The sequence below is a fragment of the Propithecus coquereli genome, unplaced genomic scaffold (assembly GCF_000956105.1).
Source record: "Propithecus coquereli isolate 6110/MARCELLA unplaced genomic scaffold, Pcoq_1.0 Scaffold299, whole genome shotgun sequence".
NCBI lineage: Eukaryota > Metazoa > Chordata > Mammalia > Primates > Indriidae > Propithecus > Propithecus coquereli.
The window spans coordinates 4,048,835-4,064,536 of record NW_012148607.1 but is presented as its reverse complement, the minus strand read 5'-3'; the positions used below and the strand labels follow the sequence as shown (position 1 = coordinate 4,064,536).

The 15,702-nt window shown below is 51.9% G+C and overlaps 1 protein-coding gene across 1 annotated transcript in view; it reads left to right on the top strand.

Moving 5' to 3' along the window:
* Positions 1-15,702, top strand: part of SZT2 (seizure threshold 2 homolog (mouse)) — a 49,968-nt gene that overhangs the window by 11,364 nt on the left and 22,902 nt on the right. Inside the window, exons 5-28 of the mRNA XM_012649045.1 lie at positions 3,213-3,344; positions 4,091-4,232; positions 4,641-4,747; positions 7,600-7,810; positions 8,042-8,212; positions 8,646-8,880; positions 9,070-9,199; positions 9,971-10,113; positions 10,367-10,519; positions 10,638-10,752; positions 10,967-11,184; positions 11,285-11,500; positions 11,818-11,896; positions 12,145-12,239; positions 12,530-12,698; positions 12,879-12,993; positions 13,105-13,218; positions 13,437-13,607; positions 13,778-13,872; positions 14,111-14,234; positions 14,338-14,502; positions 14,587-14,791; positions 15,073-15,188; positions 15,312-15,558. Coding sequence (XP_012504499.1) covers positions 3,213-3,344; positions 4,091-4,232; positions 4,641-4,747; positions 7,600-7,810; positions 8,042-8,212; positions 8,646-8,880; positions 9,070-9,199; positions 9,971-10,113; positions 10,367-10,519; positions 10,638-10,752; positions 10,967-11,184; positions 11,285-11,500; positions 11,818-11,896; positions 12,145-12,239; positions 12,530-12,698; positions 12,879-12,993; positions 13,105-13,218; positions 13,437-13,607; positions 13,778-13,872; positions 14,111-14,234; positions 14,338-14,502; positions 14,587-14,791; positions 15,073-15,188; positions 15,312-15,558 — 3,668 coding nt within the window. The remainder of the gene's footprint in view (positions 1-3,212; positions 3,345-4,090; positions 4,233-4,640; positions 4,748-7,599; positions 7,811-8,041; positions 8,213-8,645; positions 8,881-9,069; positions 9,200-9,970; positions 10,114-10,366; positions 10,520-10,637; positions 10,753-10,966; positions 11,185-11,284; positions 11,501-11,817; positions 11,897-12,144; positions 12,240-12,529; positions 12,699-12,878; positions 12,994-13,104; positions 13,219-13,436; positions 13,608-13,777; positions 13,873-14,110; positions 14,235-14,337; positions 14,503-14,586; positions 14,792-15,072; positions 15,189-15,311; positions 15,559-15,702) is intronic.

Sequence of the window (15,702 nt, the reverse complement as noted above, 5' to 3'; positions counted from 1 at the left end):
CCACTCCTATAAATTTCTTTGGTTCTGGCCACTGGATGTCTATTTTCTCTGATCCCAACCTCCTCCTTTGGTTCTGTCAGATGGTTTGCTGATGTGCTGGCTCCTGATAGTAACCTCAGGAGATGGTTTTTGGGAATAGTTTCATGATTTTGAAATTTAATACCCAGAAACATAATTTCTTTCAAGGACAGAGGAGGGTCATTTTCTCTGAGGGCCATCTGAACTGCTGGGTATAATGCTAACCACACAGATAATTACAGGGCTTATCCAACACCCAAGCAGGCTATCACAAGACACTCCTTTTGGGCAATGGCCAAGTCTGTTACTGGTATATCTGTTTTTGGCTTAGATAAATATTGGCCCAGTTTTCCCTCATCTGCTTTTAACCATCCTCAGCTCATTGGTAGGGGTTTGCCCTGAAGCTGTCCCTGCTGGCTATATTGTCACCTTAGCTATCAAACTGGCTTTAAGAGTCAGGGTACCAGGAACAGCATCTGAGGGTCTGAAATATACAACAGCACGATTGGTACATGCCCGGATCCCAGGCAGGGACTGCCAGCCCTCTAACAGAGTTTAAGGTGCTTTCCTAGTATGGCTGTTAGTAATGTTGGTTGTGGGCTACATCCTGAGACAGGGGCCAGGCTTTGCAGTTACTGATAGCCAAGGTAGGGAGAGCGTGGGTGTTAGGTAATCACGCAAAACTTGGTACAGTTTAGCAAACACTGAAGCCTGATCTACGCCAGGCCTGGGCTAGGTCCTGGAACAGATATTGAGGAGGTAATTGCAGTTGAATGTGATGTGATGAGGGCACTGATAATTTCTGACTCAGGTGCTATGGGAGCATTGAGAGGGAGCACCCAGCCAAGCCCAGGGCAGTGACGGGATTCTTTCAGACAAAGCGGCATTTGAATGAGTCTTAAAGAAAGAATTGAGCTTAACCATCCAAATAAGGGGAAATGGGCTTTTCAGGCAGAGGGACCAGCACAAGCAAACACTGTGCTCTCAATCACAGGTGTTTTAGGGAACTACATATTATTCAGTTTTGACAAAGTAAAGTTTGAGTGTAGGGAGGTGATGGCAAGGAGGAGACTGTAGACATAAGTGGAGGCTGGTTATGAAGGGCAGCGAATGTCACGCTAAGGACTTTGTGCTGTATTCTATAGGGGAGTTCCGTGCAGTGGTTAAGAGCACTGGATCTGGGATCACTACTTACTGGTTGTGTGTCTTTAAGCAAGTTACTTAACCTTTCTGTACATCTGTGTCTTTTCTCCAAAATGAGGATGTTAACAGTACCTATATTATATGGCGATTGAATTAACACGTTGGGCACTTAGAACGCTGCCTGCCACGTAGAAGACGTGCGAGTGTTAACTGTTACCACAGTCAGCCAGGTGGTAGGGAACCATTGAAAGTTTTAAATGGACAGTAATAGGATCAGATTTGTGCGTTAGGAAGATCACACTAGTTTGTGACCAATGTGGAGGATGGACTGGGGGACAAAGTCTGGATGTGGGGAGAACAGGTAGATTATTGCAGCATGGGAGAGAGGAGGAGGCCACAACAAGGATAGCAGCTGTAGGGAAGGAGGGGATTTAGTCAGTTAAGCTGCCAGCAGCACTTATCAGTCCTGAGCCAGCCTCATCTTCTGTGTAGCTCCCTCAAGATGTATCCTGCTGCTCTTAAAAAAAAAAAGTTACATCGCATTTATAATACATGTTCATTGAAGGAGATTTGAACAATACATTAAAATATAAAGAAGAACAAAACTCATCTATAATACAATGCTCAGAAACAGCTGTTAACATGGTATAGAATTTCCCTGTAGTCTCGAGAGCATGCGTTTATTCTCCCTCACCACCATCCCTTCATCCAAAGAGAGGGAGACACATCAGGCTCGTTCCAGACATAGAATTTTATGTCCTGCTTTTTAAACATATAATATGGGCATTTTTCCATGTCACTAAATATTCTTTGAAAATCTAATTTTTAATGGCTATTTAACTTACTATTTTATCATATTTTAGCACAATATATTTAGCCAGCCCCTTGTTATGGCCACTTGGGTTATCCCAGTCTTCATTGTTCCGAGCAATACAGATATGAACATCTTTCTCACCTCTTTATGGCTCTAATTCTTTCCTCTTCTCTGATTCTGCTTGTCTCCTCAAAGGCCTGTAGAGTGAGATAGTGTCCCACTTTCCCTCTTTTGACTGTCCCCACCCTGTTGGGAACAGGGAGGAAAGAAGTAGTTGTTCCGTGGGGGGAGAAGTGGGCAGGTGGGCCATGCTGTAGGAGTGCAGTGGGGAAAGAAGACGAGTTCCTGAGGGCCACCACAGCGCTGCCAGGCCCGCATGCAATTTTTAGAATGGGAGCACGTATTTATGTTTGAAGAGGAAGGAAAGGAGCCCATGGAGAAAGAATGAAGACATTAGAGAAAGAAAAGATCCAAGATTAGATGGACAGATTAGCTGTAGGAAAAAAGAGAGGGAAGAGGAATTCTAAGAATGAGAACACAGGTAGATGTAAATATTTAGCAAACCTGGAGGGTGGTTTTCAGAGTTGGAGAGTAGTACACCTGGGTTAGGGTAAGCCCCCTGGGGTTAGGGTAAGTGGGGAGTTCCTATTGCCTGGCTTCCTTTGTCTCTGAAGAGGGTGGTGGTAGGGGCGGAGTTATCTGCTCAGGGTAAAGGGAAGGAAGGAGCATTCATGGGGGGACAAAGAAGAGGATTTGGGGTTTAAAAAGGAGAAAAGGTCTAGAACAGCCTCTGTGTGCAGTATGCTTAGATATTAAAAAAAAAAATTAAAAGGTGTGAGTCAGAATAGAAAAGGCTTTGCCAGGCTGAGGTGGGGAAGTTTGTAGACGACATCCTGTAGCCCAAGATGGATGGAACCCCAGATGTTACAGCACCCCCGTGTGGGGGCTTGGGGAAGCCCAATGTAGAGGGTCATCGATAGAAGAAAGTTGTAACCCGGGTAAAGGTGACTCATGCCTGGGGGCCCTGAGCAGGGACACAGTGTACCTGGGCTGGGGACTGATGGGAGTAGTTGATGTGATAAGGGGAACTGGCTGTGGAGCCATACCTTAGATCCTGGTTGGGTGGGAAGTCACCTAGATGCAGCTATGGAAAATAAATAGAGCAAAAGTATAGGGTCCTTTGCCCTCCTGACTGTCCTGTCTCAGTCCTTGTGCTTCTCATCCTTGTGTTTCTCAGGTGCTGGTACAGGGCTGCCTCTTGGACCCTTCCCAGCGGGAGGTGTTCCTACAGCAGGTGTATGAGCAGCTCTGCCTCTTTGAGGACAAGGTGGCCGCCACACTGCAGCAGCAGTATGAGCCCCAGAGCCAGGTACATGGGAGAGAAAGTGGCAGAGGCAACTTAGAGGAGCAGCTAAGGACACAGGGCAGAGAGGGGGAGTAAGCCGAATAGATAAGGGAAAGAGAGCAGAAAGGGTCTAAGAGCCAGGGACAGAGTGAGCCAAGGTGCTAGTGAGTGTTAGTGAGTGTTCATAATAGGCTCCCTGTTGGAGGAGTACTCAGATACACTCCCCAAAACACAGATTGCTGGGAGAAAAATGTGAAGGCATTTTTTTTTTTCATTCATGGATCTTCTCCCCCAATGGATCTGAGAAGGTGGTCATGGGTGGCTTTGATCTCTAGTTAGCATTTTGTACAATCGGGGATAAAGCTGCTTGGGATCAGCTAGACTGCCCAGTCTTGTTACTTTGGGTGCCCCAGAAGTAGCCAGGCAAATGGCAGTTCTATGTGCCTGATGACTAGTAATGTAATTTTAACTGATGTATAAAATATTTCATAATGGTGATGGAAAAATATGGAAAGGGGCCCTTATTGGCAAAAGGTGGAGAAGTCTTGCTTTAGTACAGGCTGGTGCTTCATGTGGTGCTGAATTCCAAGGGTCGGCTTCTGAGCACACACCGGGGAGGGAGCACAGTTAGGACTCAGCTGAGTAGTAGGGGGTTGGGGTCCTCATAGGATTAGGCCTGTGGCAGTGCTGGGCTGTAAATTCTGACTTTGCTATGGATGGGGCATCAATGCCATCTGTCCCACCCTGTCTTTTCTATAACTTGGGACCAGGCAGAGGACCAGTCCCCAGACTCGGGGGAGCCACTGGGCCGGAAGGTGGGAGTCTCCATGGTGACAGCTGATCTTGGGCTGGTCAGTATGATTCGTCAGGGCATACTGGCACTGCAGTTGCTACCTTCAAACTCTAGCGCAGGTCAGTAGAAGGAACATTGGTGGGATTGGGGAAAGGGATTTGGGAAGGGTGGGAGATCAGCAAAGATAGAGATTCCAAGGTATCAGCGGGCCCCAGGGAAGAGGATCTGTTTCCTTTTTTGTAAAATATAAGTCTGTATTAGTGCATATTCCAGTACCCTCAGCTCTGACAATCATCTGAGACCCTAGTGGGAAGGAGTAGAGCTTCAAGGGCATCACTTAGGGGAGATTGTGACCTAGCACTCAGGAGGAAGAATTAGGAGGAGAGGGGAGAAGGAAAGGTGTTTCAAGTTTATAAAACACATTGGTGGGCAGATACTGAGCTCTTCCAGGCCCTGTCAATTAGGTGCCTCCCTGTGACTTTGGTCTGGTCAGTGTCTCCAGGTTTGTCTGGTGTTCCCTGCTCCAGGTATCATCGTGATCACAGATGGGGTGACCAGCGTCCCTGATGTTGCTGTTTGTGAGACGCTGCTGAACCAGCTTCGAAGTGGCACTGTGGCTTGCTCCTTTGTGCAGGTGAGGACTTTTTAAGAAGGAGAGAGAAGTGGGATATCTCACAAAATTGGGCATGGCCAGTTGCTTTCTTGCAGGTAGTGATTTACCAGATAAAGTTGATGACATAGTTACACGGGAGGGAAGGAGTCATGTCTAGAACAAGGTAGGTGGCAGTGGTGGGAGAGGACTCTCATCTTTGTCCTCTTTCTTAGGATTTGGGAGCCATGTTATAGTAAAAAGAATTCACAACTTGAAATCTGTTCCAGTCCTACGTCCCCCAATAGATTAGTCATTATTATTTGGGGTATAAGGGTCTGAAAACCCAGCTCAAACTAGCTTAAGCAAAGGTGGGGAGAGGTATATTCATGGAACTGCAGCTAGTTGGGGTTGATGGACTATAGGGTGGGAGGCAAAGAGCTATGGGAAACAAGGCTGGAGGGGTAGGCACAGGCCAAAGTGTGAAAAGCTGGTTCTGCTGTATTAAGGAGTTTAAGCGTAACTCTATGGGTGATGCAGCTGTATAGAAGGAAAATCACTAGTTGGGTTTATGTTCCACTAAGGCTACTCTTGCTGCTGGGTGAAGCGCAAGAGTGGAGGAAGGGAGGCTGTTAATTGCAGTGGTCCAGGTGAGAGAGGGTCAGGGCTTCAATGAGGGGAATCAGGGGTAAGAGGATTGAGAACATGAAGAGGTAGAGTCAACATGACTTTATGATTAGCAAGATGTGGGTGGGAGATGAGGGAAAAAGAGGGGTTAAAGATGTCTCCAGGTTTCTGACTTCAGTGATAATTGGGTGGCAGGCAGAGCAAACAGGAAGAGAAGCAGTTGGGGTGGAGTGAGGATGAGATGATAAATTCAGGTTTATGCACGTTGTGTTTGAGGTGCCTGTGGTTCAACACAGGATAGCAGGTAAGGACATGGCCTTTAGAGTTAGGCATGCCTGGTCTGAATCCTGGCTCTGCTTCTTAGCTGTGTGACATCAGGCACATCAGGCAGCACCAGGGGAACACTGACTTTTAAAAGTCTTTCATAGAAAGAAGGCCCAGCAAGAATGAAGAATTGGACAAGAACCAGGAGATTCTGGTGTCGGAGCAATTAAGAGTTTTTGGAAGAAAGGAGTTGTTAACATTGTGAGAGGGAGCAAAAATATGATGTAAAATGAAGAATGAAAAGGGCCCTTTAATGATTAGAAGGTCACAGGGATCTTTTTCAGAGTTTGATTTCAGTGAAGGGGTGGTAAGGGAAAGGATTGCAATGGACTGAAGAGTGGATAGAAGAGAAGGAAGTAGGAACAAGTGTTGACACAAGAAATATGGCTGTTCGGATCAAGAGGGGAGCGAGAGAGAATGGTAGCCGGAGGGAAGTACAAGGTGGAAGGAGGAGTGTTTCGTTCTGTTTTGTTTTGTGAGCTAGAGACTTAAGCATATTTCTAAGGATCTGTGGCATAGAAGAGTGAAAATAAGGGAAAGAAAAGGGAGCCTGGTCAAGTAGAAACGGATTGAGGGATTCTTTTGGAGAATTCTTTTGGACTTTCAAAAGAAAGTCATTTCTTTCTGGGAGACTGGAAGGTAGAAGTAAGATGCAGATAAACTCTGCAAAGGGCCTCTGATTTCTGTCTGAAGTAAAAGGTGAATGCCATAAGGAAGGCAGGCCAGAGTTGGGAGGAAGGAACAATGTTGAGGACAGCTATGAAGGACTAGCTGAGTTGGGGGGTCGTATGTTCTGATGTGCCAGCCTACACAACTATACAGTTTTCTCCATTTGGGCACCATTGGCCAAGTATAGAGGTTGTAACCCCAGGTGGGGTTTCTAGGTAGATGCAGAAAAGAGTGAAGAGGGCCAGGAATTTGAGAGTGATGCTTATAAACTTGCTTGAACATAGGGTCCAGGCTGGGTTGAGGAAGGAGGGTCTGGAAAGCGCGGATAGGCTTGGAGAATGCAGAGGTTCAAGGCCTGGTAGTCTTAGTGAGGTCAAAGAGCAGCAAGAGGAGGAGAGTGGCAGGAAGCTAAAAGGATAGTGCATTGTGTAATCACTGGGGTGTGGCAATTTGGAATTGCAAAGATGAATTTATTCCAAGGGCCAGTGTATAGCCTGTGGACAGGTGAGTGGAGTAGAGTTACTGGAGATGAGAGGTGTGGAACTGAGAAGCCAGGGAATTGAGTCATCTAGAGCAGGTCTGCCAACAGTTTCTGCAAAGGCCAGCTAGTAAACAGTTAAGCCTTGTGGTCCATTTTGTTTGTCACAACTATTCAGCTCTGCTGTTGAAGCGTGAAAGCAGCCATAGACAATACAAAACGAAGTCAGTGGGCTTGGCTGTGTTTCAATAAAAGTTTATTTACAAAAATAGGTGATGGGCTAGATTTGTCCCACAAGGCATATATAGTTTGCCAATTTCTGATCTACAGCCTTGGTACTCAAAATGTAGCCCACAGACAAACAGCATTGGCATCATCAGAAAGCTTGTTTGAAGAGCAGAATATCAGGCCCCACTCTAGACCTACTGCATTTTAACAAAATCCCTGGGGGTTTTGTATGCATCATAAAATTTGAAAGGCACTTTGTTAGAGACACACTGGAGTCTGTCGGGATAATGACAGGAAGCCAGTGAACCAATTGCCAAAATTTTTAGTGAAGGGTGTGGGGGGATTTGATGTTGAGGAAGGGCAGAAGATGGTGTGGCCAGATGACATGGGCTTCAGACAGAAGGGCTCAGGGAAGGAGAGGTGCAGAGCAGCCATCTGAGAACACTGGCCCACTTTCCACTCTGCGCTCCAGGGAATGGGAACAGCCACCCAGCCCTGTCTCTTCCTCTTCTGTTCTTGCTTCTCCTGTACTTCTGTTGGAGCCAGGTCTCCAAACACTCACTTTCCCCAGGTGGGAGGAGTTTACTCTTACGACTGCAGTTTTGGCCACGTGCCCAATGTGGAATTGATGAAGTTCATCGCAATGGCAACGTTTGGCTCCTACCTGTCCACTTGTCCCGAACCTGAGCCAGGCAACCTGGGTCTGACTGTCTACCACCGGGCATTTCTCCTCTACTCCTTCCTGCGCAGTGGGGAAGCACTGAACCCTGAATATTACTGTGGTGAGAGGCAGCCTGGGGCAGGTGTGGGAAGCAAGGAATATAGAATGGGCCTGCATAGAGATTATGCAAGAATTGGTCTAAGCAGGGTTTGGGTTCTCAGAGGCCTGAAAGTGTAGCTGGGGCTAGCTCCTCTGGCACTGTTCCCTCAGTGGTCTCAGTGCCACTTCCCCCTATAGCTCTGTCAGCTGGCAGATAACCACTTTCCCCTCCCCATCCTCACTGGTCTTCTAGGCTCTCAGCACCGCCTGTTTAACGAGCACCTGGTGTCTGCGAGCAGCAACCCTGCCTTGGCCTTGCGCCGGAAGAAGCACACTGAGAAGGAGGTGCCAGCTGACTTGGTCAGTACTGTGTCCGTACGGCTTCGAGAGGGCTATAGTGTCCGAGAGGTCACGCTGGCCAAAGGTAAGTGTCACTAGGTCCTGCTGTTAATCCCACAGACCTCTAAGAATTTGTGTGTGGGAGGGCCTGCTGAACAAAGCAGAGGACCCGCAGGTATCTCGCATGAAAGAGAGTCGTAGTGAAGACGCCACTTGTCATTTGAGACAAGTGCATTTTGAGCTGCCTTCAGGGCTTAGTTCTGTTAGCATGTGGCTCCCTAATTCCATCTCCTTTTGCCCAAGGTCAAGCAGCTGAGGGGTGGTGTGGGATCCCGAACTTGGTTTGGCTTTCAGATTATTCCTGTAAGCTTCTGTTTGTGTCAGTTGGCAGGCTCTGGGCCTGGAACCTATGGAACCATGCTCAGAACCTGTGGCCCAGCTGGAGTTCCATGAGGTTGGGGGGGTTGCAGAGAGGATGCAGTCCCAGGCCTGCAGTCCTGTGCCTCCTTTCACTTAAGGGGGGTCCCAGCTGGAGGTGAAGCTGGTGTTGCTATGGAAACACAACATGCGCATCGAGTATGTGGCTGTGGCCCCCTGGCCCCTGGAGCCCGAGGGCCCTCGAGGAACACGAGTGGAAGTGACAATGGAAGGTGGCTACGACATTTTGCATGATGTGTCCTGTGCACTGAGGCAGCCCATTCGCTCACTGTACCGTACCCATGTTATCCGGCGTTTCTGGAACACACTGCAGAGGTGAGTGAGGTCACCACTCAGTGAGCGCTGCCCACTTGTTGTGTAGAGGGACAGATATGTGAAGCAGGCAATGGGGGAGAGTCACCCAGAGCACCAGGCTTGTGTCCAGGGTCCTATGTACTCCTGAGGTTCCCCACATCTGCACTCAGCAGAGTCAGATGTGACTCAGACTTGCCCCTTGTTCTACAGCATCAACCAGACGGACCAGATGCTAGCTCACCTTCAGTCCTTCTCCTCAGTGCCCGAGCATTTCACGCTTCCTGACAGCACCAAGAGTGGGGTGCCACTCTTCTACATCCCTCCTGGCTCCACCACCCCGGTGAGTGGCTCTGATGGGTAGTAGCCCCATTTCATGCCAACTTGGACTGGCACGGCATCTGGAGCCCAGAACCGCCTTCTATCCCTTTTCTCTTAAGTCTGAGGCACCCAAGCCAGAAGCCTACGCTTTAGCCTTGAGAGCATCTCTTCTCCCTCCTCCTGAGGCCCTGGGGTAGAGGAGCATCTATAAAGAGAGGCTGTCCTAAACAGACCACGGGTGGCAGAGGCAAACGCTTGCAGAATGTCTAGGTGGTGGTATCGCAGCAGACTGCGCGCTCCTTCGTCCCATCTCCACGTGGCATACTCTGGTCTCCCCCCCTGACCCTCTCCTGTTTCCAACCACCATGAACTGTGTACTTCCTGCAGACCACAGCTTCCTTGGTCCTGTGCTTTTTTCACACCCAGTCTACCCTGTCAGCCTAGCACTGATGGGCCAGTGGCTTATGCTAGTATGCAGTGGCCTCATCATGAGGTCCTGCAACCACTTAGTGGCTTTCCTTCCAAGTCAGTGATATAGCTGGGCAGGTTCCATCCTTGTGGATTCAGCTTTAAAGTGCTACACAGTGTGTCCCTGGGCTCAGTCATCCTAATCTAGCCTTCATAGTGGAAGCAGTTTTTGCCTCTGTCCCAGGCTGGGTGGTAGCCTTCAGACTTAAACCACCACTGTCTCTGGCCCCCTGCACTGAGTCTTCCTGTGGTTCTGTTTGCTTTTTGGAGGTTGTACCCTGGTTTTCCACGAATGCTCCTATAAGCCTGTGCTTGCTGTCCCCAGGTGCTTTCCCTTCAGCACAGTGGTTCTGACTCATCCCATGCCCAGTTCGCTGCCTACTGGAAGCCAGTGCTGTCCATGGATGCTAATTCCTGGCAGCGGTGGCTGCACATGCATCGCCTGGTGCTGATCCTGGAGCATGACACGTGGGTACCCTCAGGGCTAGGGCTACAGCTGGGGTGGAGCAGCAGGGCTCAGGAAATAGGGAATGACAGGAAGGGAAACAGCAGATGAGCCCTTACCAACTGGCCAAGTAGCAACTATGGCCCTTTCCTCGTCTTCCTGCTCAGTAGCCCCCATAACCTCAGGCAGGGCCTCAAAGAGAGAGGCAGCCATCTGTTCTTTCTCCCCAAGATTGGGGCTGGGAGGTCTGACCTCAGTCCACACCCCTCTTCCTAGACCAATCCCCAAGCACTTGCACACCCCAGGCAGCAATGGCCGCTACAGCACTATCCAGTGCAGGATCTCCCACTCCTCGCTGACCTCTCTGCTTCGGGACTGGAGCAGCTTTGTGCTAGTAGAGGGCTATTCTTACGTCAAGCTGCTCTCCAGGTGGGCAAAATGATGTCCCCTCACCGTTCCCCCCCAACCCCATCCCATGTCTCCTCCTCTAACACCAGAGCTCACCCTCCCAACCTAGGGCTGCTCACTGACTCCTATCTCTTCCCAGTGCCCCAGACCAGCCCCCCTCCTCCTTCTACATGGTCCGCATCATTTCCAAGGCCCCGTGCATGGTTCTTCGCCTGGGTTTTCCCATTGGCACACCAGCACAGGCCCGGCACAAGGTAAGCTGCGCCCGGACTGACTCCTAGACCAAGGAGCCCTGGGGTGTAGACTAGCTCCATCTCCCCAAACCCCACAGGGCCAGAGCTAGTAGAGACAGGGGCCCCCGGACCAAGTGCGGCTTGGAGTGGAAGGTTCTCTTACCTTGCCCGTAGGCCCCTTTTCCCACCCTGTAGGAGATGGGAGTAAGAGGATCTGACCGCATTTTCCTTTCAGATTGTGTCAGGCTTGCGGGAAGAGATCCTGCGCCTGCGTTTCCCCCACCGGGTGCAAAGCAAGGAGCCGACACCAAAGGTGAAACGGAAAGGGCTGGGGGGCATTGGTGGGGGCAACTCGCCCTCCAAGTCGCCCCCCACTCTGGGGCCACAGCAGGCCCTGTCTGACCGTCCTTGCCTTGTGGTCTTACATAAGCCACTGGACAAACTGCTCATCAGGTTGGTACAGAGGGTGGGGAGGGGCCCACGGCCAGTGGGGAGGGGTACGGCTCAGCTGGGTGTGAGTAGAGATCAACTGGGGAGTTGCCCCCTTTCCCAGGTATGAGAAGCTACCCCTGGACTACCGGGCACCCTTCTTGCTGACACTGGAGCCACCAGGGCCACTGCCCTTGGTGTCAGGCCGCTCAGCCTCTTCTAGCCTAGCATCACTGTCGCGCTACCTCTACCATCAGCGCTGGCTCTGGAGTGTCCCGTCAGGACTGGCCCCTGCGCTGCCGCTCAGTGCCCTCGCCCAGCTCCTCTCCATCCTCACTGAGTATGTCACCCAAGCCTACCAGGCCACTTGGGGCAGGGAGAGAGTGAGTGTAGACTGGGTTTTGACGAAAAGCCTAAATCCTTCACTTCCCCTCTCTAAGCGTCAGTCTCCAGTACAGAACAGCACACGCTACTGCCCTTCCCCACTGCCCCTCCCCCAACTTGATTTATTTTGGCCTCTGGTCCTAATTGGACCTGTCACACCCCAAGAGACCACTGGCAGACTGCTGGGAGGTGCGTATGTAAGGGGAGGGGCCGCACTCTGAGTGTCTCTTCTTCCCTCATCCTGGCCCTGCCTCCACCTTTATGGGGCTTCAGAGTCCGACTTTCTGAAGGGTTCCACTTCGCCTGCAGCGGGGAAGGAATCATCAACATGGTCTTGGAGCTTCCAATTCAGGTATGCGCCATCCCTCATGACACCTCCCCAGGAAGGTCCGTCATAATCTCGGGGACACTTGCCTCTGAGCTGGGTTGGGACTGCTGTAAACTCTGCCTCACAGGGGCCATGTGGGTAGATGACACAAGGTTTGAGGCACCTCGTAGGATGAAGCAGTGAGGAGAGTAAAGTTCTGAGGGCCACAGGTAGGCCAGGCCAGATCTCCGCACTGGCTGGGATTTGCCCAAGATCTCCCATTCTGCCCACAGAATGAGCCACCCGGGCAGGCTGCAGCTGAAGAGAAGCACACTTGCGTTGTCCAGTACATCCTCTTCCCCCCACACTCCACCTCCACCAAAGACAGGTGAGACAGGCCTCTGTGGGATCCTCCTCTCTGCAGAATCCGCCCTCTCCCCACTGCCCTCAAAACGTCTGGCTCTCATACCCCGAGGTGATCTTGGTCCAGAGTTGGGGCAGGGCTTGCTGTGTTTAGATGTTTGTCAGGCAGATGCTGGCCTGAAAAGGCGTTGTGCAACTTGTGGCTGTCCTCTGTGCCATGCTGTCCTCCTTCCCGTGCTCTGTGAGGCCTGCTGCCTGCTGTGAGGCTGTGCACTGCACCCTCCTCTCCCCCAGGCTCAGACCCTCCTCCTTTAGCTTCTCAACAGATGATGACAATGATGTGGAGGTGGAGGCCCTGGAGGGAGACTCAGAGCTCAATCTGGTCACCGAGGTGTGGGTGGAGCCACAATGTGGGCGAGTGGGACCTGGCCCTGGAAACTGGAAGCACCTCCAGGACCTGACGTACTCTGAGATCCCTCAAGCTGTGAGTGGCCTCAGAACAGTACCCCGACCTCTTACCAGGTTGCGGTGTCATCTCCTTTGGAGTACTGCAGCCCATGGGCTTCCTGGCCCCTCTGAATGTCAGGGCTTCCTGGAGAGCTGGAGGCTGGGATATCCTGGGCTAGGAGGGGTTGACTCCTGACCTCTGATATTCCTTCTCTAGCTCCATCCACGAGATGCTGCCTGCATAGGCTCCATGCTGAGCTTTGAATACCTGATACAGCTGTGCCAGAGCAAGGAGTGGGGTCCTCTGCCCCCAGAGCCAAGGGTCTCTGATGGTCAGTGGGGGAGGAGGCCCAATGGGTGGAACAGCGGAGTGGGTAGGGAGAAGGCAGCCATAGACAGTTAATCTGGGTCTTGCTATGTGTCCTGTCTTCCCTCTCTCCTAGGATTGGACCAGAGAGGAGACACCTGTGTCCATGAGATCCCTTTCCATTTTGACCTAATGGGATTGCTGCCACAGTGCCAGCAGCTCCAGATGTTCTTCCTTTTGCTTTCCCGAGGTGGGTGGAACTTTGTACACATTCACCCCACACCTAAAGGGCCAGCAAGCCTGGGATTATTAGAGAATAGGGAGCAGATGGGTCAGCGAGGGAGCAGAGCAGCGATGGGGGCAGGAGGAGGCTGTGAGGCTATAGGAGGGGCCTTACTGGTCAGGGCTGAGCCAGGGGCACTGGGCAGCAGGAGGCTCTTGGTGCTGAGCAGAGTGTGTGTCGGGCAGAGCCAGAGGGTGTCCCTCTCGCCGAGGGGCCCTGTCCCGCCAACGACATGGTGCTGTGCCTGCTGCACAGCTGCCTGGGGCAGGAGCTGAGTGACCGGGAGATCCCGCTGACCCCTGCTGACCAGGCTGCCTTCTTGAGTGAGGTGCTGTGGCGGACCTGCCACGGTCCAGGTGAGCTCCCGCCCTCTTCCTAACGCCAGACTCCAGCCCAACCCTTTCCCCACCCCCACAGGGTGGTTCCTGCCTTTGAGTTTTGGCCTTCCTCCTCTCTGTCTCTTCAACTTGAGCCCTGCCTCTCCGCTGGCCCTGCCCTCCTCTACACATCTCTACCCCCATTGTAGGTGCAGAGGAGTCACCATACGGGGGCCATGGGCTCCTGAAGGACCAAGCAGTTGGCAGCGCCCAGGCCACTGGAGACTCAGCTTTTACCACCCTGGTCAGCACCGATTCTTCTCCCAGAGCCCTTTCCATACTGACCTTCCATCACATCTTCATGCCCCAACTTCCTGTCACTCTGGATACTGAATGCCTTCTGCCAGTGACAGGCTGTCATTTCCCTTTGTTCTGGGTCTTTCAAGCTGCACCTAAGATGAGTCAGCTGTAGGGTGGAGGAAGGGAATGGGGGCTGCATGTTCCCTTACAGATTGCGCTAATTTTCTGTTTCTTTCTTACAGAGTGTAGGTCTCCCTGAAGCTCTCAAGCCTCTCATCTCTGCCCAGGCCCCTCAGTGGCGCTGCTATGCAAGGCTTGTGAGCCCCCAGCATGTGTTTCTGACTTTTCTCCCAGCTGCCTTCTCAGGTACCCGCCACTGACCTTCCTCACTAACTCCCCCAGACACAAACCCCTGAACTCCCTCCCCAGCCCACCTGGCAGCTCTGATCTAGTCTCTTTTCCTCCTCAGATGTCCAGCGTCTGGCCGCCTGTGGCCTGGAGGGACCCTCTCAAGAGGAGACAAAGCCTAAGTTTGGGGATTGGAGTGGGGCCCCCAGCCTGAAAGATCTAGGAGGAACTGGAGTCAAGGCTACAAAGTCCCAAGTCCCCATCCTCAGTGTCACCCTGGCTGATGGTGAGGCTGCTGACTCACTCATGCAGGCACGGGAATGGGCAACAATGGAGGGCATGAAGACCATGTGACACCTTTTCCCCACAGACAATGCCCAGAATCAAGGAGAGCTGAGTCCACCCTTCCGTCGGGACTTACAGGCTCACGCTGGGCGTCAAGCTTCCCAGACAGAGGGTGCAGATGGGCCCCGGACCCGGTGTCCTGTCTATATCTATAGCTGTTCACTGGAAGCACTGAGGGAGCAGATGGTTGGCACACAGCCCCCTCAAGCACCCCGAGACCTCATCTTCCAGTGAGCACCCTCTATGTTGACCTATGTCATCCCCCAACCGTGGTTCCAACCAAGGATTAGATACACACTAATGGGTGTGGACAGACAGGCTGATGGTCAGTGGCAGGAACTCAGCTTCTTAGCCACGTCCTACCAGCTCCTTGGTTGGTGTCCCTCAGCAAATCAGCTGAACTTGCTAGGCTGTGAATACATTTGGTGATCCCTCAGAATGTGGGTGGCTGATGAGTATCAGGGCTCACTTCAGGGAGTTGGTCAAGCTCTGTTTTCCCTCTCATTCCTAGGACCCAGTTCCTCGACCACCCTTCTCCATCCTCAGCCTGGCTGGAGCCCAGGTACAAGGAGGCAGCCAACCACTGTGCCTTGCTGCAGGAGCACGCGCAGCGATGCTATGTCCGTGGTGAGCAGGAGACCCCTGTGAGGGAGGAGCAGGGCTTGGGGGGTGAGAGCAGGGATCACAGGGGTGAGGAGTAGAGAGGCTATTCTAGAGCCTGACTTGTGTGGCCCCTTCAACTTCCACCAGGACTGTTCCGGAGCTTGCAGCAAGCACAGAGCGTGACCTCCCAGGATTTGCTGACAGCAGTAGATGCCTGTGAGGAGCTACTACAAGAAGTAGACATCACCCCTTTTCTGCTTGCACTGTGTGGCCACACTTGGGGTTTGCCTCATGCACCCCCAAGCCCTGGTCCCCTTAGCCCTGGGCCCTTCAGCAGCAGTATCGAGGAAGGCCCTGAGCCTCGGGAACGAGCTGTCCTAGCTTCTGAATCCAGGTTAGGACTGTTCTTGAATGATACTACAAGGGGGAACAAACCAAGTCCCTGTAAACTTGGGGCTTCCAGTCCAGGTAGAACCTAAGCACCAGGGAAGCAGGAGTGCTTTGTCGCTGGCTCCCTGTCCCCCATGCCCCCACGCAG